The 22082-nt window shown below is 38.4% G+C and overlaps 1 protein-coding gene across 15 annotated transcripts in view; it reads left to right on the forward strand.

Annotated features, from left to right (window-relative positions):
* Positions 1–22082, forward strand: part of kif1aa (kinesin family member 1Aa) — a 61628-nt gene that overhangs the window by 4058 nt on the left and 35488 nt on the right. For 9 of the 15 annotated variants that reach the window (XM_053230412.1, XM_026914022.3, XM_053230416.1 and 6 more), the window contains exons 3-14: positions 10745–10818; positions 11401–11580; positions 11945–12013; positions 12122–12300; positions 13520–13631; positions 13900–13977; positions 14342–14407; positions 14501–14518; positions 14877–14955; positions 15042–15120; positions 15921–16063; positions 19552–19596. In XM_053230412.1, coding sequence (XP_053086387.1) covers positions 10745–10818; positions 11401–11580; positions 11945–12013; positions 12122–12300; positions 13520–13631; positions 13900–13977; positions 14342–14407; positions 14501–14518; positions 14877–14955; positions 15042–15120; positions 15921–16063; positions 19552–19596 — 1122 coding nt within the window. The remainder of the gene's footprint in view (positions 1–10744; positions 10819–11400; positions 11581–11944; positions 12014–12121; positions 12301–13519; positions 13632–13899; positions 13978–14341; positions 14408–14500; positions 14519–14876; positions 14956–15041; positions 15121–15920; positions 16064–19551; positions 19597–22082) is intronic. The other 6 variants (XM_053230429.1, XM_053230434.1, XM_053230451.1 and 3 more) reach the window with 1 other exon arrangement.

The raw sequence follows: 22082 nt of genomic DNA on the forward strand, positions 1-22082 counted from the left end.
ACCCATAAAAATATATGATAAACTATCTGGTTAGCTATGTTCTGGCATCAGTCTCTGCTTTATACAGAACTAATCTTCATAAATGTTTTGAAGATGGATTTTCATTCTTCACACGGGCTGTTCATGTTTTGCTGAGTTGTTCTAGTCATGCCTTGTTTGTGTGTGTTAGAAAACCCAGGGCAGTTGAAAAGAAACAGACTGAAAGAAAACTGAGGCAGATTTGATTTCTAGCCTGCAAAGCCATTGGTCAATAATGGATGAGGCCTTGTAAAATATTTAAAGTTTAGCTTAACACCACTTCCACCATCAGGGGTGGCTTGAGAAAAGCAATATGGCCGATGTCCTCTCTCATAGTGCCTGCTGATGAAGTGTTGAGAGTTCTGATGGAGTTTCCATGTCATGATGAATGGAAAGTCAACAGAAACATCAGGAAACCTGTGATTATCTTTCTGTTAGCAGGTACACACCATGGTGGCCAGGTGTTTTAAGAAACAAATTATGGTGGATGTAATTCTACACTGCAGTGCTGTACCTGGTTCAGGAACAAGGGAGAAAGGTGGATAGGATGGCAAGATGGCAGTGTTTTACAGGATAAGGTTAAAATTCCAGGAGGATACAAAATACAAATCAGAAAATAAACAAGATCAGTTCTGAAGATGTATGTAAGAAGAGATTGCATTAGCATTTATTGGACCCACATACTCTATTAAAATTAAATGAGAAGTCACTAAGTCTCCCAAATAGCTTGCAAAACGATGGTTTACATTCATTTTTACATGTGAGTGAAAATTCTGCAGTGTTTTGGAATGAGAAGGTAAAAAGTGGTGAATGTCACCAAGAGGAGTCTTCCTGTGTCTCTTTACAGATCATGAATTAGATTATTCAAATTCTCATATTGGCTACATTTTGTCATTGCTCACAGAACCTAATGATGGTTTGGATATTTCAGAAACATTCTTGGCCTAACTCTTTTGATATGCCTGAGATGTTCAGGTTAGTTCAGTCTAGAGTTGAGATTTTCTAGAAAAAATTTAGCTTTCATTCTAGTGTATTCCCGCCTCATGACCAGTTTCTCTGGGATAGGCTCCAGATCCACTGCAGCCCCTGATCAGGATAAAGCACTTACTGAAGGTGGATAAATGAATTCATTGTGGCAACAATAAAAATGGTTAAAGAATCATGGAGCAGTTATTTCTGAAACCAAAACTTTCTGGAATCGAAAAATGATTACTCATATGTATTCCTTCAAATAGTAATTTCTGGCACCTTTATTTTTAAATGTCAATGAGAACGAATAACAGTGTGTTACAATGTGCAAGCCTCGTGTGCACTGATACACTACAACACCAGAGAAAAGGTTCCACTTAGCTCACTTAAATATAAAAGGTTGGGTGAGGGTGGAGCTATTCATATGATTTAATGGAAAAATCCAGTTATGTAACATGTTTTTATCTGATGACAAGGGCGAGAGTGGACCCTTATATTCTATTTGGGTTAAATAAAATTTTACGTGGAACCATCCAAAAATGTTTTTTCAAATCTTGACAGGCTTATTTTCACTAAGAAATCATTTATCTGGACATCTATTTCTAAGCAGCAAACAGAAAAAGAGGGTTAAGTAGCGGATCTGTGAGCAGGTCATTTTCTCTGGTGGCATTGACATTCAGACTCAGTAACGTGGAAGAAGATGGGTGATGTCATGAATGAACTTGTCCACTCTGCTGGTTGGAATTACGCCAGTCTCATCGTCAGGGTATAAATGACTGGCTGTTAGTGGGAGTCTGGGCCCAGAGAATCTCTTTTGTGCCCTGCTTTGTCTGGTCCGTCGCTTGGAGATGGGTCAGTAGCTGGGTTTCCAAAGAGCTGGAGAATGGCACAGAGCTAAGTGATTGGCAGCTCTGGATGCTTTGAGGCTCCTTGCTATGATGCCTGATTAGGCTCCTCACACAGCTCTCTAGCCAGCTGAGAAAAGAGTTCAGGCTTTGAGAAAGAATCTCAATCTGTAGTGTGTGAACAGTTCAGCTCCTCTCCCAGTAGAATGCTAATGTAAAACACATGGCTGCATGCTTTAAAATAGCTTATTTAATTAATGTTAACAATAACTTTTTGTATAATATATATTGTGAAATTTCAACATCTCTATTTATGAGATTGAATTGTAAAGTCTTCACAAAATTACTATATTTCTATATTTCCAGAATATATAATATTGCATTTAGGCTTATCTACTGCTGTAATGGGAGGCAGAAATTAGAAGAATAAGTACAGTTTTGATAAGACTGTCATGATGATAAAAGAGTCTCAGCAAGAGCACAGCATTTGTCTTTGGAGGTGTTTGGTCCTCCCAAGTCTGCCACTGTAGAGGGGTTGTGCTGCCACTCCCAGTTTTGTTCCTAGTGACAGGGGTTGGGAGGGTGGGGGCTGATCTCAGCGGGGTCTCTAAACTGAATCAACAACAATTACAAGGCAGGGAGAGAAAAGAGTTGAGGCTTATTAGACATTAAGAAATGGAACAGGGCTATGTATCTATATAGCCATATATAGTAGGGACAGGAATCTCTATGGACCCTATATTTGATCTGATTAAATTTTGATTCAGGGTGATACACTGTGATTATAGTTTTTATACATTCTGTTTAATATATATTGTGTTTATCTAGGTTACATATATATATATATATATATATATATATATATATATATATATATATATATATATACATATATATTGATCATACTGATAACAACATTAAAACCACCTGCCTAATATTGAATAGGGGACATCTATCTATGTGGGGTCATCTAGCCAAGACAATTTGAGGATTACTTGAGGAAGAAATGGCACCCAGTGGAGGCAGTGTGATGCTCTCTGAAAGTGCCTACAATGGGCATGTGAGCAGCAGAACTGGACCATGGAGCAATGGAAGAAGATGGCCTGGTCTGATGAATCACATTTTCTTTTACATCGTGTGGACGGCCGGGTGAGTGTGTGTTGCGTACCTGGGGAAAAAATGGCACTGGGATGCACTATGGGATGAAGGCAAGCTGGGAGAGGCAGTGTGATGCAATCTTGGGCCCTAGCATTCATGTGGATGTTACTTTGACACGTACCATCTACCTAAACATTGTTGCAGACCACGTACACCCCTTCATGGCAATGGTATTCATGGCCTCTTTCAACAGGATAATGCACCCTGCCACACTGCAAAAATCGTTCAAGAATGGGTTGAGGAACATGACAAAGAACTGAAAGTGTTCACTTGGCCTCCAAATTCCCCAGATCTCAATCTGATTGAGCATACGTGGGATGTGCTGGACAAACAAGTCTGATCCATGGAGACCCCACCTCGCAACTTACAGGACTTAAACGATCTGCTGTTAACGTCTTGGTGCCAGATACCACAGCACACCTTCAGAGGTCTTGTTGAGTCCATGCCTTGACAGGTCAGAGCTGTTTTGGCGGCACAACGGGGACCTACACAATATTAGGCAGGTGGTTTCAATGTTATGGCTGATCGGTGTATATTCTGTCTATCATGCTACATTGCTACTTTACCATTCTGTATCAGAGGTGAACAAATGATAAAAAAGGTCCAGTGTGTCAAAGCTCCAATGTGCTGGCCAGAATCCTAAGCTTAAAATTGGTTCTATCATCAGCCAGATCTTGCCTTGGTCAGTGTGTATAGTGCAGCAGGTAGGTAAGAACGAGTAGATTGTGTCATATCACTATGAACTACATTAGGTTTAAATGCAGTCTACATACAAAATACATTTTTGTTTTGAGAATTTTTTTTCTTTCTCTGGTTAATGAACTCCAGTGAAGTCCAATGGGCAATTACAAATATAAAACTTGCAGCCAGGATGCAAAATCTGCTTGTCCCAGTAGCCCAGATTAGTGATTTGTCCACCGCTGGAGTATGTATGTAACCCCTGTTTTGCCTTGTATGTGGTATGGAGGCATGAATTCTAATCCTACTGTATAAGTGCATATGGATAGGAGGACATTTAAAAAAATGACTAGCTTTGATAAGGGCAGTGGTGGCTCAGTGGTTAAAGGCTCTGGGTTACTGATCAGAAGCCCCATCACCACCAAGCTGCCATTCTTGGGCCCTTGAGCAAGGCCCTTAACACTATCTTGTGCAGCGGTGCTGTATCATGGTTAACCCTGCGCTCTGACTTCAACTTCCTAACAAGATGGGATGTAATGTATATTTGACAAAAAAGATTTCTATGAAATGCATCAAGCTGGATATATTGTTTTATTATTGCTGTTGTTGTAATATATTAGGACAAAACCTTATAGTGTCCATGTGGATCAGGCGTACAGGAACAAATCGCCTGATGCATTTAAACTTGCTTGAACAGAGCTGTCTGATTTAATTTCAAGCCTGCTGCAGACTCATTCTTGTTTATCCCACACAGTACTGCACTATTCCACTATTATGACTATTTTTGTCATATTATTAAAGCCCTGCAGTCACAGTGACCTTTTGCATTTTACCAGAGCACGAAATGAAATGTGTGCAAATAGAGAACAGGGTGGCAATAACGCACACTGCTGCTTGCTTTAATTGTAGGCCCCTCCTGCACACACTCACTCATCAGCAGGCACTACTTCTGCCTGTGTGCACAAAAGGTAATTAAAAATGTCCTGCTTATTATACCTGGTTGCACAGGAGGTACAGAGCTCCAATAATAGCAACTAAGGACATTGAGGAGCTCAGTGAAGCAATAAGTAGGGAAAAGAAGAAACAAGTCAATAAAAAAAAGAGTGACAGAGTTCTCTATCTAACTAGGTGTCTCTGAGAGAACTGAGTGATTTTGTGACTTGACAACCCAATTTACATTGCAATAAAAACAAAACAAGACTCAGAGATGAACTCGAAAGCAAACACTCCTCAGTCTATAAAAAATTTAAGCATGATTCTCACTCCACATCTTTAATGTGGTTTGGCTTCATTGGCTGCTTGGTAGAAGCCCAACCCCTCAGAGTTTCCAGAAGGAAGGCGCAAGTCACTCGGCTCCTAGCAACAAGCCCGAGGTAGACAGACCCATGCAATACAATGAGTTCTGCTTTGCATATTCATCAGCAGCATAATTAGTTTTCACAAATATTCATAAAATATCTGACACTTGGTTCATATATCCAGTCTGCATTTATGGTGCGTTATATGTCATAGAGATTTTTGGTTGTGTAATGATAGTATAAGGATACAAATTATGATATAAATTATTATGCCAAAATAAATGTGCTTTACTCTCTTTGATCAGTATGTTAAGATAGTCTAGTCTGCTATGTATGTTTCTGAAAGTTATTGAAACATTGAATATGCTGTATGCATAAGAAAGATAGTCATAGGAGGAACCAGACTCAAATGGAAGAACACATCCTTATCTAGGCAGCACTGGATAGTGGTATTTTATTATTATGTTCTTGACAATTGCGATGTGAGCATAGCATAAACGTGGACATGAACATAGAGACAAACTGCCAGGAGCATTTCCTTTTTAGTAAAGGAGGTAAATGAATTATTTCACTTCAGCTCCTCAGGTAGGGTCAGCCATTTTAGTGTAGGACTTGTTATGTAATGTGGTCTATAGGGTGTTTAATATGTACGTGCTATATTTGGATCAGTCAGTGACATCATGCTTGCTCTAGGCTAGGTCTGATTAGAGTGATTTTGCCCATTTTTGTGGAATTATTTAACCGTTATTTGTCATTTCGAAACCTGTTGGAAGGATTCATCATTGAGAATTGGTTAAAATAAACAAACAAAAAAAAAAAAGGCAGGAGTAAGACTTCCCACTGAACAAGAAAATTTCCAGGTTATTTCAAAGTATTAATGTGATCCGAAACAAGTATGTATGATTAATAATCAGGGGAACATAGCTGTAGATATAGGTCATGTGATGTACCAGGTGACATAGACTGTAGTTTGTTAGGTGGCTGAGGATTAAGGAGTGTGTGTTATTGACTGATGCAGGTCATGACATGACATGATCAGGAGTTGCGTGATATTAAAATATTAATCTTGTTCATTGTGTCACATTGATCTGATCCTCATCTTTTTGTACACAGATTGCTTATAGTTAAGTAAGAAATGTATTAATTATTCATTTTTCATCAATTATTCATTCATTATTAGCATGAATATAATCAGGAACAGAACACATCAGTTGCAGTTTCCTTATCAAAAGCAGAAAATTGGGATCTCATTGGACTGAAGAGTCCTCTACTCTCATATCACTCACAACAATCAGCCATGAGAAAGTCATGAGCCTTAATTTAATGTATTTATATGTATTATACTATGCAGCTTTTACTAGGACAAATGGGCTTTAGATTTAATCATAATGATCATGCAATTTGATTCCATGCTGGTTTGTGTCCATGGTTTTCCCAAGGGGATGCAGAGGATGAGAGCTGAGAAGGAAGGAATAGAGGCATAGGGAGAAACATAGGGAGGTTAATTACTGAGGCTTCATCAGTTCATCTAGTGCAGATTCTGAACAACTAAAACTAAACCTTTACCTGGGGAACCTTGTAGCACAATGGAAAAGTGTTGTATCTTATTTTTGTGAGTTTTAACACTGACAATGCCACACCCATCTGTGGCTGAGAACAAACGCAGCAAAATTGGTTGTGCTCTCTGGGTGGGAGGCAGGGATGACATACGCTCTCTCTCCCATCAATCACAGCAACACTAGCTGGTTGAGGGCAGCTCATGTATGTGAAGGAGGGTAGATAGCACTTTCCTCTGAGTGTAGTTGGATTCATGGGTCTCAGAGGATATATGTGTTAGCTTTCACCGTCCCTGTGGACGGGAATTAGCAGATGACCAATTTGAGGAGAAAAAAAATTAGACCTTAACCATTTAAACTCATAAGAAAAAGTGACTTACATTACATTCTTCAGGAAGGAATGTTTTAAAAGATGCACACAGATTTCCCACCACCAAATTTTGCTTCTTTAGTTTCACACTGGAACGAGAAGGCTAACAAAGAATGGAAGCACCAATTAGCATCAAACAGTTATCATGTTTGCAATATGTGCCTCATACCATATGTGCGAAAAAATCTCAAGTAGACTTGCCATTTTGAATTGACATTTAATTCATTTGATTAATTTTTTTTTATTTAACAGAAACTTATTCTGCTTTTTTAATAAAATCAATTTGGTATTGCTTACCAAAAAGCAATGTGTCTGTCGTATCTTTGGTATTCTATCTTATTTTTTGAACACCTATTATCCTGATTTTCTCTTTTATTGGTCATGTTATCACATGATCAGAAGCCATTATGCCTTATGTATTTTCTCATATTCTGCTAGAATCATAAAACAGTGTTGTGATATGTGCATTACTGAGTACTTAATGGATGTCTCAAAGGTTGAATGATGAAAGGACCACTTTGAAATCCAAGGTCATTTAGGCTCTTCTTTTTTGAAGGTCAAAAGGTGCAGTGGGAAAATTGGTATGGATCTCTCATTACTGATGTTTGAGCTGGTTGTTGTGTTATTCATTGATGTTGCTGGTTATACGTTCCTGAGTGTGTCTACTGTATGCTGTGTGTCTCCGAAGCAGATATTTCCAGTTCAATGCCTTTAATAGCTGTGCTGGATATCTGAGACTAACACTGCTCAGGAACATACTGACTTCAACCTCATGAAGTTGAAAAAAAATATAAATCTCATACTCATTATTAGCACTCCAACCAAAGTCTGTTTTCATTTTTTTACACGTACACAAAACTGTAAATTAAAATTGAATGAGGATGTCTAGTTTTAATGAATAAAATCTGATGTGCTAAATGGGCAGCTTAGTGGCCTAGTTGGTAGCATCGCTCGCTCGCAGCTCATGGATCACTGGTTCAAGCTTGAGCTCTGGTTACTGTTTGTGTGGAGTTTCACATGTTCTCCCTGTTATGTGGGTTTCTTCTAGTTTCTCAGCTTTCCTCCTACCTCCAAAAACCAGTGGATAGATGGCTTATGCTAAAAACTGTCCCTAGATTTGAATGTGTGTGTGTGCACGGTGCCCTATGATGGACTGGCATCCTATCCAGAGTGCATTCCTGCCTTATGCCCAGTATTCCATGACTAGGTTCCTGAGTCCCGCAGACCTGACCAGAATAAAGTGGTTACTGAAAATGAATGAATGAATGAATTAACAAATAATTTGAAAAATGTGGAGGCCATCCAGGTCTTATTAAATGTCTTGTAGTTGTATGTCAGGGTGAATGTATGTCAGTTCAAGATTAAGCTGTCTACCTACAACTGAAGGTCACTGGACACTCATTTGAGAACAGTTGATTAGAAAGCGTAATATAAACCATTATCACCGCCATGTCACACTGGAACAGCTGTCTCTGAAGGAAAAAGAGAATGTGATTTCATGCCAGTTCACACTCTCAGACCTTGGTGTCATGTCAGTTTCATGTAATTCACACACAGTGTTAACATGGATTCAGCAGAACTGATGAAGCCTCTCAGATGAGTGGCATAATGTCTTCATTATTGACACAAAAAGCCCCTTGCTGACATCTATGACGCAGATTTAATTAGATCCTTGTTATTAGATGACTTACAATGAAATGTTCTTCATCACTCTGCACTCCATGTGTCTTGGTTTAGGGTGATTTCACTTTTTTGGTATTGTCTAATTCAGGCATATGTCTAAGGCAGAACGAGATATTTCCATTGGAAGATCCAGGGTTGATATTAGTGCTTGAGCCATAATTCCAGTAAGCTTTTCAATTCCTGTTTCAGAATAGGTGAATTTCAGAATATCAGGATCCATTGGAGTGAAGTTTATTGTACTGGATGTCACTAATTTTTGACAGAGAATTATAAAACCTCTTACTTGCCATTTTCACAAACCGGCCATCTTCAACTTGCAAACATGGGAAAGAGAACAAGCGCAGCGTAGTGGGAGGCTTTTATAAACTGCGCTTGTGGGGTCATAAGGTAATATTATTACTTTGCTATTAGAACTCTGCAAGGAAATAAGAAAACTCCCTCAGTTCTAAAGGTCCATAATGAAAGGAAGTAGAGCTGCAGTTACTAAAGTGCATTTTATATCAGAGGTCACTCCACAACCACCAAAGCAAAATGTGTAGAATGTTCCAAATGTTGCTGGAGTGTATTTTGTTTAAGCAGTAAAGGCTTAAGCATGCAACTGATTTCAAAAAGTTTCAACCATTCTCCACTCCTGTTATCTTACGTAATGGTCATGGTTCCTGCAGTGCAATGGAAAAGAAAAACAGGAACTTGTCCTGAATATGTTCTATGTTCACGATGGTTCCAAAAGGAACATGGGTGGAATCATAATTGTGGACTATTACTAAATAAATCTCCAGTCCTAATACAGCTTTTTTTGCCATAGAATTAACATTCGCATTTGTAGTAAAGTAGTAGATGGTGAAGCTGACATTTTGGTTCTGCCTGATGAGGTTTTGTGAGCAGTGGTTTTTAGATTCTGTGTATTAATATGGAGATATTTTCTGTGGCTCTCTATGAAGAAACACTTGTCTGTCTGTGTGTGGGTGGCTTGCTGAGAACAGCAGGGATTTTAACACAGGAAGTGATGTCAGAGGCAAAAGCAAGAGAGGTATGCAGGTGGATAAGATACTTAACAGTATCTTAGAGAGCTGATTTCAGTTTCAGTCAGCATGCATGGATTGGAATGGACAGTGATTGTCTTAATCTCTGCCAGAACTGAGTGAATTGTAGAGAAGACCATTAGGGCTAATTACAATATTTCTTATTTACACTTCCTATAGAAAAAGAAGATGAGTCATGCAATGAGTAAGAATTCTTGCAGTGCAGGATCTAATTGCATTAAGTTTCTTTTCCTCTCTTTTTCTTTGACTGTCTGACCATCTGTTTGTCTGTTTCTCATCGTCCTTCTTTTGATGCTCCAAGATGCTGTGTGCTTAGCAAATGTCACTTTTTATTCTTTTTCTTGGGCTGCTGAACAATAAACCATATCCAATCCATGTTTACCAAAATGACAGCATTTATGTTCAGTCCAGTCATGTTTGTCTGAATGATAATGCAAATGTTCATTAATTATGGCCATTGGACTAAATGGCAATGTGTAATGTTTTCTGAATGTGCACATAATACCCCTAAATACTGACTTGATCCAGTTTATGACAGCTGTTTATAAATTAGATTTTAAATTCACAGTACTGAATATACGAGTCACATCATTTCACCTAGCCTTTAGCACTCAGAACTCATTTATTTGAAACGAGCCTGATCTTTGTCCCAAATTTTTCTGTTCTTTCTCCTCACTATGCCTTTTTTATTCACACCCCCCCCCCAAAAAAAATAAAAAAATAAGCCACAATATTATTAGAGTGCTCAGTATGTATTCAACAGGTAATAAGAAGCTTTAGCTGTAAAATTCCTGCTAAAAATATCTTCTTCTTTGTTTTTACTTCTCAAAGTTATTATGACATTGCTCACACAGTATGCCTAGTTAGACAAAGGTTCCTAGAACCATCACATTGAGAACACATTGTTCCAGCCTCAAATGGTTAGCTGGGAGTAAAGTATACTTCAGTGAGATATGCAGCATGCCTTTACTAATTCCCTTCATGGCCTGACAACAGTGACTCAGCATTTCTGTTAGAGGCCATTTTCCACTGTGTGGCAGGGTATTAGGTATCAAGTATGACTATTTAGCCAGTAAGCTAACTTCATTCACACTCTGGTCCTGTATTGTCCTCTCTTGTCTTTCAGCTATCATCAACCCTAAAGTACCCAAAGAAACCAAGAGCTTCAGTTTTGATTACTCTTACTGGTCACATACCTCGGTGAGTACTGTGGGAGAAAGTCAGGTAGACTCAACTACAGATAGGCATGGATAATTATCATAAAAATCACAATTGCCAGTTATTTCTCATCATACCGTAGTTTTACTGGCAGTATACCACACACACGCACACACACACACACACACACACACTAGAATTTTTCAATAGTCAATATTATTCTTTAAAAATGGCACAATTATTAAACACAAAACTTTTTTCGCTACAAATGCTAGAATCATAATAATCACATTTTTAATGATTAGCAAATTGAAACCGCTATAACTGTAATCTCAACAAAACTGATTGTGCAGCCCTATACAAACCAGATAGCAAAGCAATAAGATACATGACAATTGTATTAATTATATTTGAATGGATTTAATGTTTTCTTGCTACTACTATGGTTGAAACCTTCACCATGTCCCAGTGGTACACTGAAAGCATTGACTATTTACAGTTACTCTGTTCTTCAATAATGTATAAAGCCTTTTCTGGTCTTATGCACCTGTCGGTATTTATTCAACAGTTGTTATTTGTTTAAAAACTGACTGATCTGTCCTGGTTTTTCTCATGCACATGCAGCCAGAGGACATCAACTATGCGTCTCAGCAGCAGGTCTACAGCGACATTGGCGAGGAGATGCTGCTCCATGCCTTTGAGGGCTACAACGTCTGCATTTTTGCTTATGGCCAGACTGGTGCTGGCAAATCATACACCATGATGGGCAAACAAGAAAAGGACCAGCAAGGAATAATCCCACAGGTAAAGTCAATGCACACAGAGGGACTATTATTATCTCAACAAGAGAGTCAGCCTGAGAGTTTACATGTCTGTTTATCTACAATGATGAACAAACTCTCCTGTTTACACAGTACTACAATGATCACTAATAAAGCAGTCTATTATTGGTGACTGATTTGCTCATAGAGCAGTATCTCAGTCTTTTCATACACTTCTTTGTAATCAGGCATGCGTGGCATGAGCAATGTGAAATCAAACAGGGTTAAATGAGGAGGCAAACAGCAAGCTGAAGCACATACGCAAATATCCATTCAGTGTCTGAGAAGATGAGATAAGTGCGTCTGAGGTCTCATCCATTAACTCTAACCTATTTCTCTATCAACAGCTGTGTGAGGATCTTTTCACTAAGATCAATGACAGCAATACTGACAACAGCATGTCCTATTCTGTAGAGGTAAAAAGAATTTTGTTCCTATCTATGGATCTTCTGTAAAAAAAAAACAACAAAGGTCTCAAAATAGTTGTGTCATTTTCTGCATGTTGGTGCTGTTTGGTGTTTTAGGTGAGCTATATGGAGATTTACTGTGAGCGTGTACGGGACCTGCTGAACCCCAAAAACAAAGGGAACCTGCGAGTGAGAGAGCACCCACTGTTAGGCCCTTACGTGGAAGATCTCTCCAAACTCGCTGTCATGTCCTACAATGACATTCAAGACCTGATGGACTCAGGAAATAAGGCCAGGTTATACTCTTCTCTTCTCTTCTCTTCCTCTGAGCCTTCGTCATAAAGCAGTTCATGGGGATTCACTTCTATTAAATCCTCATAAAGCACAGCCTAAAGAAGAAAAACAGCTTAGGGCTTTATTCAGGAAATAGAAAAAAAGTAATATGTGCATGGAAAGACAGAAAATGATGTAAAAGGTCAGGTTAAAATAGGCAACATTTGTAAAGAGTAATATTTTAGACAGTGACATTTTAGAAGCCTAATATATTTCGTTATATTAGTTCTGGGTTAAGAAGGATACTGAAATGATTTTATCTTCCAATTTCCACCTCTCAATCCTCTTTAAGATTAAATGGCATAGCTCTAATTTATTTTATGGTGCAAACAAATTCTATAAACCTGTTATCTTCTCTCCTACCACATAATTAGCCAACTGTTAAACAACTCAGTAGCAAGGCCACAAACCAGCAGGCTAATTGAGCACAGTAGATAATTAGACAGTCTTTAATTCATGATTCACTTGCTGAAGCATTAGTTGAAATGGGCTTGAATGGATTTGAGTTTTCTTTTCCTAGCACCATAAATTCTTTCCTTCAGGGTTATTACTCTTCAGACTTGAATATTGTTGGCGCTATTAGCACTGAAATGTGTAGGTAGGGGATCCTCAGTATTTTAGAGAGACTAATTGCAGTGTTGTGGGTCATTAATCTGTTTTTCTGTGTCTGAAACAGAAGGCTTAGATGCACAATTAGAGATGGATGTTTCAGTGGCACTGAAGAAATAATCATAAATGACTCTTGCAAGATATAGCACGAGATTATTGTCCATTAGAAAGATGTGGCTTGCTACTCAGTTCTGGTCCTGGTCTGCCAAGTGAAAGCCTTTAAACATATTACAGTATAATTATTATTATTAGGAACAAAACATTTTTTTTAAATATTGCAGCACTTTCTGTAACTGTAAATAATTTCATTCTGTCATTATAGTGTCATATGCCATTTATTACTACATTCTCTGTAAGTGTAAAGTTTGTAAATGTGAAGCAGATGGCTTCACAGAAAACCTTGATGCTGGGGGAACTTTTTTTTATACTCTTCACCCCCTAGTTCTAATTCTAGGCTAGCAGTTTCAGGAAGGAATATCCCTCATAGATTCCTTAGCTGTAATCACAGTTAAATGTTTATTCTAACTGGGTGATGTCTGTTTCCCATCTGCTCTTTCTTCTTTTCTCTTGCAGGACGGTGGCTGCCACCAACATGAATGAAACAAGCAGTCGCTCTCATGCTGTCTTCAACATCATCTTCACACAGAGAAGGCACGACTCAGAGACAGACAACACGTCTGAGAAGGTAGGCTGCCAAGGAACATTTAACACCCTGTCATTCACACTAAGCCGCTCCCAGTGGGCACACAGAGGCCAGAGGATCATTACTGCTCGTTGCTTGAAATGCACTGAAAGATGTTTGACATAATGGCTGCTGTTTCAGGTCAAGAAGACATGAGCATCTTGTGTTAGAGTTCAGCACATATTATGTAAATCTATACACCTTTATATGTCTACATTTTTGTCCTTTTTTCTCTCCGTTGACCCTCGGTCTGTATCTCTCTTTCAAATAGGTCAGCAAAATCAGTCTGGTGGATTTAGCCGGCAGTGAAAGAGCTGACTCCACTGGAGCCAAAGGCACTCGGCTCAAGGTGACAACATCTGCTTTTTCTACATCCACCTCTTTCCTGAATATTGTCTGTTTTCCTATTGTCTATTTGACTAGCAGTCTTTTGACTAGCAGTCTTTTGTTCTGTTTTCCTCCAGCTATAGCTTTGTAATATTCTACCCCATTCATGTTGAAGGCACTCAAGAGTTACTTTCCATTGCCTTTTTTTCTTTTCTACTTGTTTCAGCTTCATAAGCATTGAATTATGTTGTGTGTTGGTGTTGAAAGTGGGCACTTTGACCAGTCAAGTTGCCTCCAAGCTTTCTCAACGGCCCAGCTTCTTCTTGGACTTCATTTTAATTTTCATAACAAGATATTTCACAAAGCTGTTCTTTTTTCTGTTCCAGGAGGGAGCAAACATAAACAAATCCCTCACCACACTAGGGAAAGTCATTTCAGCTTTGGCAGAGGTGGTACGTATTGCTTTTTGCATTACCATGTATTACACTGTGTATCATTTCCAGTGAATGAAGTCAAGTAAATATTCTGATTTCTCGTTTTCTTAGGATTCTGGATCAAACAAGGTATGAGAATTTTCTACTAGTGAAGATGAAGCTTTTGGTTAAAACAATAACCAAAAATAACATTTCCTACTTATCCCAAATGTAGTCAGTATGGCAGGACATGTTTGATAATGTAGTGACCAACAAAAAGGAACTTTTTTAGGAAGCTATTTTAGCACTGGGCTGTATGTATTAATTTTAACAGACATGTTAAACTATGATACACTGTTCACTATTCTCAAAATGACATGCTTATGTTGTTTCTGACACTGCACTATACACATAATGCCAAAAGTATGTCACATACCTAAAGCAGCAATTAAAAAATTGCGTAAATTTCATTTTTAGCCAAATTATTCATGACCTTTCTTATATACAGAACAAGAAGAAAAAGAAGGTGGAAAGTTTTATCCCATACAGAGATTCTGTACTCACATGGTTACTTCGAGAAAATTTAGGTATGTGTCATCTGTATCAATGGTTGCACCCAATTTAACTCCAGGTTTATACTGATATTGACCTTTTGACCTTTTCCCTGGTGCAGGTGGAAATTCTCGCACTGCCATGGTAGCTGCTCTCAGTCCTGCAGACATCAACTATGACGAGACTCTCAGCACGCTCAGGTGTCAAAATTTTAATTTGTTCTGTCAGACTCATTGCAAATCATGTGTGAATGCCATTATTATTGCTATACTTACCATGGACACTACATTTATACAAACTTATCTTTATTTGCATACAGTATATGGTCCTTTTCTGACATACTGGTTTTTATTTATGTTGCTGTTTTCGCAAATATCTTCTGTCACGAAGTCCCAGTTTGGTCAGAAATGTGAAATGTGGCTGAAATCTGATCTGAAATCTGTCCTTACTGCTTAAATTGGTTATGCCAAAAAATTGGATTTGAGCTTCCTGTCTAATCAAAGCTTTCTCTTGTGATATCTGTTTACAATGTCTGTTCCATCCTCTCGTTTTCTGTCTCTTACACACACACACACAAACACACACACAGAGAGAGAGAGAGAGAGAGAGAGAGAGAGATGCACACTCACATTCTCACTGTCTCTGTTGAGTTTATTAATACGGTTAAGGTGTTGAAGGCTAATCACAGCATGTAGCGATGGATTAAAATCCCTCAGTAGCTTCAACACCCTTCCAAGGTTGCTGCAGTAAAACTGAGCCCTCAAGGAATGTGTGTGTCTGTGAAACATGCACAATTAATTTCATCATCTTATGCCATCTTGTCATGCATTAAGTACTACCCAACACGGTGTTAATTATTTGTGATCTGTCTATTAGTACCATACAGATTGCTGCTCTACTACTCATGCACCATATGAACACTAACACATGCTCCAATATCCATGACTACCCTGTACATGATGTTCTGTGATGACTTTGGCCTGCATGGTTTCTGAATCAGGTATGCAGACAGAGCTAAGCAGATCCGCTGTAACGCTGTCATTAATGAGGACCCCAACAACCGGCTGGTGCGTGAGCTGAAGGATGAGGTGTCACGCCTGAAAGAGCTCCTCTACGCCCAGGGCTTAGGTGACATCATTGAAAGTAAGGCTTTCTGCTCTTTCTGCTTGACACACCTTATTCACATTTGTGTCTTTATGTAAAGTTGCTTATAGGGAATGGTTCAGTGAAAAATTAGCCCAAATTATCAGCATTTGGTGTTCATTGTTCAAGCTACAAGGCTAATGTATTGAGCCAGTAATGTAAGTGCATATATTCCAAACAACTTTTCTGTACATTTCTAGCCTCAAACTGCAACCAGATCTTCAGTAATGTCACAAAGACTTGCTGATGTGAATTAAGAGTCAGAATAACATAAACAACATCTCTAACAACCAGAATCACTCTGTGCAAGAGACAAGAGGTGTTTGACCCCATGTTCACACACAGCGATTTTTCATCTTGCATCGCTGAAGTTTCCTTACATTGGTAATTACTATGAATTACTTTCTTGAGGTACTGCTGGTTGCCATGGTTACCCTGGGTGCACCTGGATATGGACATATAAATTACACGGCTAGCTACAGAATACATGCTAACCCATCAATCAGATGTCTTTTTTATTGTCACTCTCCTAGTCTACTTCGCGTCACCAACAGTTTCTTAGCCCCCTGTTGCTGTCGCCAGCTCTTATTGAAAAAGACCTATTTCCATATGATTTGTGTATTTGTGCATCTATGCTGAATGCAGGGTAGAGTTTGTGTTGCACCCTGGTCGGCATGATGGGGGAATGAGGACTCGGCAGGTGTGAGAGATAGCAGAGTTAAGTTTATTTTAGGGCTTCTGTCTGCGCTTTTCAGCACGGCAACCTTCTCAACTGAAATATTACAGCTTAAAGAAAAAAAAATTTTCAAAATCCACACACAGAAGCTGAGCAAGACGCTGTCAGAAGATGTCACTTTGCTGTTCACCACCGGAGCTGTTTGGATTTAGCCCTTCACTGCAAGACACATAGTGTACAAAAAGCATCGTAAATCACACACGTGTATGCCCATTAATGAAATTACCCACTTCTTCTCCAAAAGGTCTGCCCTCCATTCACAAGTGGTGCTTGACCATGCCCTTGCCACCACAGGTTGTTTCAAGTTTGAAAGAACTGTGCGAATCATGTGGACTATAATGTAGTTCTGTAAATACTGTAAATACAGACTATGCGTTCTAATAATTATCTAATAATTATCTTACAATAATGATCTCATTTTAAAATGAAATTAGATGCATGGAGAAACACTGCTATTTGAAGCAAATACATGGTTTTTGGGCAAGAGTTACATACAATGGGTAACATTTAACACCCCCCTGTTAAAATGGCAGGTTTTTGTGATGTAAAAAAATTAAACCAAGATAAATCATGTCAGAACTTTTTTCACCCTCAGTGTGAAATTACAAGATATAAAAATTAAGTGAAAAACAATCAGAAACATTTTAGGGAAAAATAGGAAAAATAATAATAATAAAAAAAAAGTAAGCTGACTGCATAAGTGTGCACACACTTTTATGTTTGGGGATGTGGCTGTGTTCAGAATGAACCAATCACATTCAATCTCTTGTTCAAAAGTAATTATCATATAGCTGTCATTAATGAACTTATTCTTATTAAACCCAAATAAAGATCAGCTGTTTCTGTAGGATTTTCTTGACATCTTCTTGGTTTCATCTGAATGCTGAAGCCTTGGTCTGCAAAGAACTTACAAAGCCTGTACAGTATCTCACTTATCGAAAGATACTGATCAGGGGCGGGGTATAAAAGAATTTCCAAAACATTAGATGTGCCATGGAACACTGTAAAGGCCATCATCAACAAGTGGAGAAAATGGAGCACCACAGTGACATCACCAAAAACAGGACATCCCTCCAAAATTTATAAAAGGACAAGACAAAAATGTACCAGGGAGGCTGCCAAGAGACCTACAGCAACATTAAAGGAGCTGCAGGAATATTTGAAAAGTACTGATTACTCTCTGCATGTGACAACATCCTCTCATATTCTTCACATCTGGGTTATGAGGTAGGGTGGCTAGATGGAAGCCCTTTCTCACAAAAACATTCAAGCTCAACTAAATCACCCCAAACTATGTGGCAAAATCTGTTATGGTCTGATGAGACTAATTCCAAAAGGTATGTTTGGTGCAAAGAAAGCACATTACCCATCCATCCATCATACCATACCCATGGTGAAGCACAGTGGTGGCAGCATCATGCTTTAGGGCTGCTTTTCAGCCAGAACTGGGGCTTTTATTAAGGTGAAGGGAATCATGAATAGCTACAAATACCAGTTGATTTTAGTACAAAACCTTCAGGTGTCTGCTAGCAAGCTGAAAATGAAAATGGATTTCACATTTCAGCATGACAGTGACCCAAAGCATACATCCAAATCAACAAAGGAATGGTTTAACCAAAAGAAGATCAATGGTTTTGAATGACCTAGCCAGAGTCCAGACCTGAATCCAACTAAAAATCTGTGAGGTGACATGAAGCAGGCTGTGCACAGGAGATGCCCTTACAATTTGATGGATCTAGAATGTTTTAGCAAGAGAGTGGGAAAGTATTGCCGAGTCAAGATGTGCCACCATGATAGACTCTTACCCAAAAAGTCTGAGTGGTGTAATAAAATCAAAAGGTGCTTCAACAGAGTATTAGTTTAGGGGTGTGCACACTAGGTTAGGGTTAGGGTTAGTTAGTTTTTTATTTTTCTTTTTTTCCCTAAAAGGTTTCTGATTGCTTTTCGCTTTATCTGTATACTTTGCAATTTCACATTAAAGTTGGGAAATGATCTGACCTGGTTTATCTTAGTTTCATTTTTTTAACTTCACAGAAACCTGCCATTTTAGCAGTGGTGTGTAGACTTTTTATATCCACTGGAGATATCCATTACTGTTAGCTACATTAGCCTTGTAGTTCCAATTCAAAACTAAATAAGCCATTGTCATTGTGTAATGCTAAGTTTGATTTTTTTTGCTCAGCCATTCCTTTAAGAGATTTCATAAATTTTCACTATCAAATGTATTATAGAACATGTTTTTATATTATATATAGATATGTTTTGCATAATTGTTATACCCAAATTAGATTGGGCAGAATAACAGGCAAAAGTAACTTACGTATATGTGCAAAACCATGTAAATTCAACTATTTGACCCACTCATTCACTCACACACTTACACACACACTAATTCATACACTCACTCACGCACTCACTCACTCGCTCACTCACTCACGCACACACTTACTCTCCCCTTTCCTCTGCAGTCACTCCTCTCCTTACTTCTCCTTCATCTCTCTTCTTGTAATCTCATGGTTCCACATTTCTAAAAGTTTCTTGAGCAGAGCATTTTGAAATCAGCCCTCCATGTCTACAGTCTTTCAGAAGTTGTGAAGTTTGAGATGCCTGTATCTCTCTGGCCCAGTGTTATTTAAATGAGTCTCACGTTCTTCTCTCTCTCTTTTCTCTTTTCCCTCTCCTTATTTCATTTGATATTCTCTCCTTATTTATTCTTCTCACTCTGTTGTTTTCCGTTGTCGCTCTCCCTCAGCATATCGGGGTCCAGCTGATGACAATGCTGGTTTGGGTTTGAAATGTGTGTTTCCTTGGCTCTCCCTCTGTCTCTCTTTCTATTTCCTGTGCTTTTAGCAGCTTTCCTGGATGATCTCTGCAGCACCAGGGGCCTTTCTGGGTTTTTTTTTTTTAAAAATGAACCAGTCACATAACCATCCTCATGCTATGTCAGCTGAACGTCGGCTTGGTTGGGATCAGTTAGTTTATGTAGCTGCATGTGTAGACTAGCAACCAGGCTGTCAGAGTCCATACACTTAACTTAAATACACAGATTTCTGATTATAAAAAGTCAGTGTTGATGATGATACATTCATCCATTTTCATAATAGATTGGTTGACTAGTGATATATCCGGTACTAAATAAAGGGGAACAGTCACTTGGATATTTTTACTGTAAAATGTTATGTGTTCCCAGAGCTTTTGAAAAAAAAAATCACTCTATTTACCACCAAAGCTTTTTCAGAGGATAAAAGGTTACACATCACTGTGTCTGTATCCATTTATCAGAATACTGACTGAATCAGAGGAAAGACATTTATTCATTTTGCTGACTCAGCTCATTACTGCCATAACAACGCTACATTCGTGACTCACAGAAGATGAGAATCCAGTCCTCCACCACATTGTTCTGGTTAAAGTGGAGGTCTGTGCAGAGCATCTGGAATAAAACAGTTCAATATCTCTAAACTATGCAGCAAAATATCACCTAAACTCTTGTTTAGTGGATTGTACCATTGAAAACGAGACTATTTGACTGTTCCACTTTTATCGGAGCCTGTTTGCTGGTTTGGCGTTTAATGCTAAAGCACAGCTGTTTGTGCTTTGTGTACACTGGTGCTGCAGGGCTGAGTTTTCTCTCTTACTCTCTCTGCTACGTTCTTTTGTCGCTTCTCTTTTTGGGCTTGTCATGCTGAGCAAGAAGATTGTTGCTTTGCAGAGTTTATTTGGTCTCACTCATCCACTCATCTCTTCCTGTCCACTGTTTGCAATTATAAAGATTCAAAATGTAATGTTATTGAATTCTAAGAGAGAAGGAGTTTTTTAATTGTGGGAAAAAAAACTCAATGATATATGCTTTTAATATAAAATCATTTTGAATAGGTGTTGTTCATAGATAAAAGCTCATCTATCTATCTGAAGACTTGGGAGAGCTTTATCACTGATGTGTGTTTGAGTGATAGCACATATCCTGTGAATTTGTGCTCTGACTGTCTTATACAACCTGCAGCTTCGGTTATGGCTATACCACATCCTTAGTTCCTGTCCTTAACCTAAGATCAATTGTATCCAGTTAAAATTTGTAAAGGTCCAGTTACATAAAATGTCTTGTTTACAATACAAAGGTCCATATAAACAACTAATATGACTGAACGGTGACAACATTTAGCTTTTAATCCTTAACCAATAACAATTCTTTTATGGATGTAAATAAGAAAATGAAAAGAGGTTACGTTTTTTTTCCGTAGTGACGCTTCACATTATCACTTTTTGATTAGCGACATTGACTGTGAGCAGATACTGAAGCAGAGAATATATGCACAATTGTCTTTCCCATCATCTTTAAACATTTAAATGGCTTTATTATTGACTTATTTAAGACTACCTATGGCAAAAGTTAGATAATCAGTCCATGGAAGTGGTCCGATGAGCTGCCTTCAGCTAAATAATTTACATAACTGCAATGTGATTGAATAAATCGCAACTGAGGATTTGCTACAGAAGCTGAGCTGGTTAATGTTTAGAAAACTAACGTCACTGAACTATGGTCAGTTTTATGTTGATTGACTCTGTTATGCTTATGTTGATTGACTCTGCTATAGTATTTTTTAAGTACTTTGTTCAGTTGACTGAAATTCTGTCCTCAGTCTGAATCTGGACCGTGGTCTACCAGTTGGCGGAAACTGATCTAGAGGATTATCATGCTAATGCTAGTGAGAAAATCCAATTTATCGTTCTTCTTAAGGTCTGCTCAGTCATGCTTAGAAAGGGAGTATTGGACTTTGGATGTTATTGGTTAAATGGCACTGGCAGCTTGTTTAACATATTTCCTATTGGTTGAGATGAAAATTGTGATTCAGAATTTTGTTGTAAATTACCACTTGTCTGTATTTCATGATTTCTAGAATCCATGCACGGTTCTTTGTCACATGATGTAGTATGTAGAGGGGTGGATGAGAGAAAGAGAAAGAAAGACACACTATTTTTTGTCTTATAGTGAGATTTAATCTTTAATGTGCCTCACATAAACCTAACCAAATTCCCACCCTCACATAAAGACTGCACAGAATTCCAAGCTTTTACTTCAAAAGCATACTTTTCTCACTATTCATGAGACTATCCTAGCCTTTCTGGGGTAACTGCTCTCTTTAATAACTGACAAAATGCTCTCTCCTTGTTTCCATAGCAGCATCTTGAGAGCCGAGAGCCCTTATTATGCAGCAGGTCACTCAGGCATTATCATCACAGTCATTTACTCTATTATATTTGCCGTCACACTAATAGAACGTC

This window comes from Pangasianodon hypophthalmus, chromosome 2 (assembly GCF_027358585.1).
Source record: "Pangasianodon hypophthalmus isolate fPanHyp1 chromosome 2, fPanHyp1.pri, whole genome shotgun sequence".
Taxonomy (NCBI): domain Eukaryota; kingdom Metazoa; phylum Chordata; class Actinopteri; order Siluriformes; family Pangasiidae; genus Pangasianodon; species Pangasianodon hypophthalmus.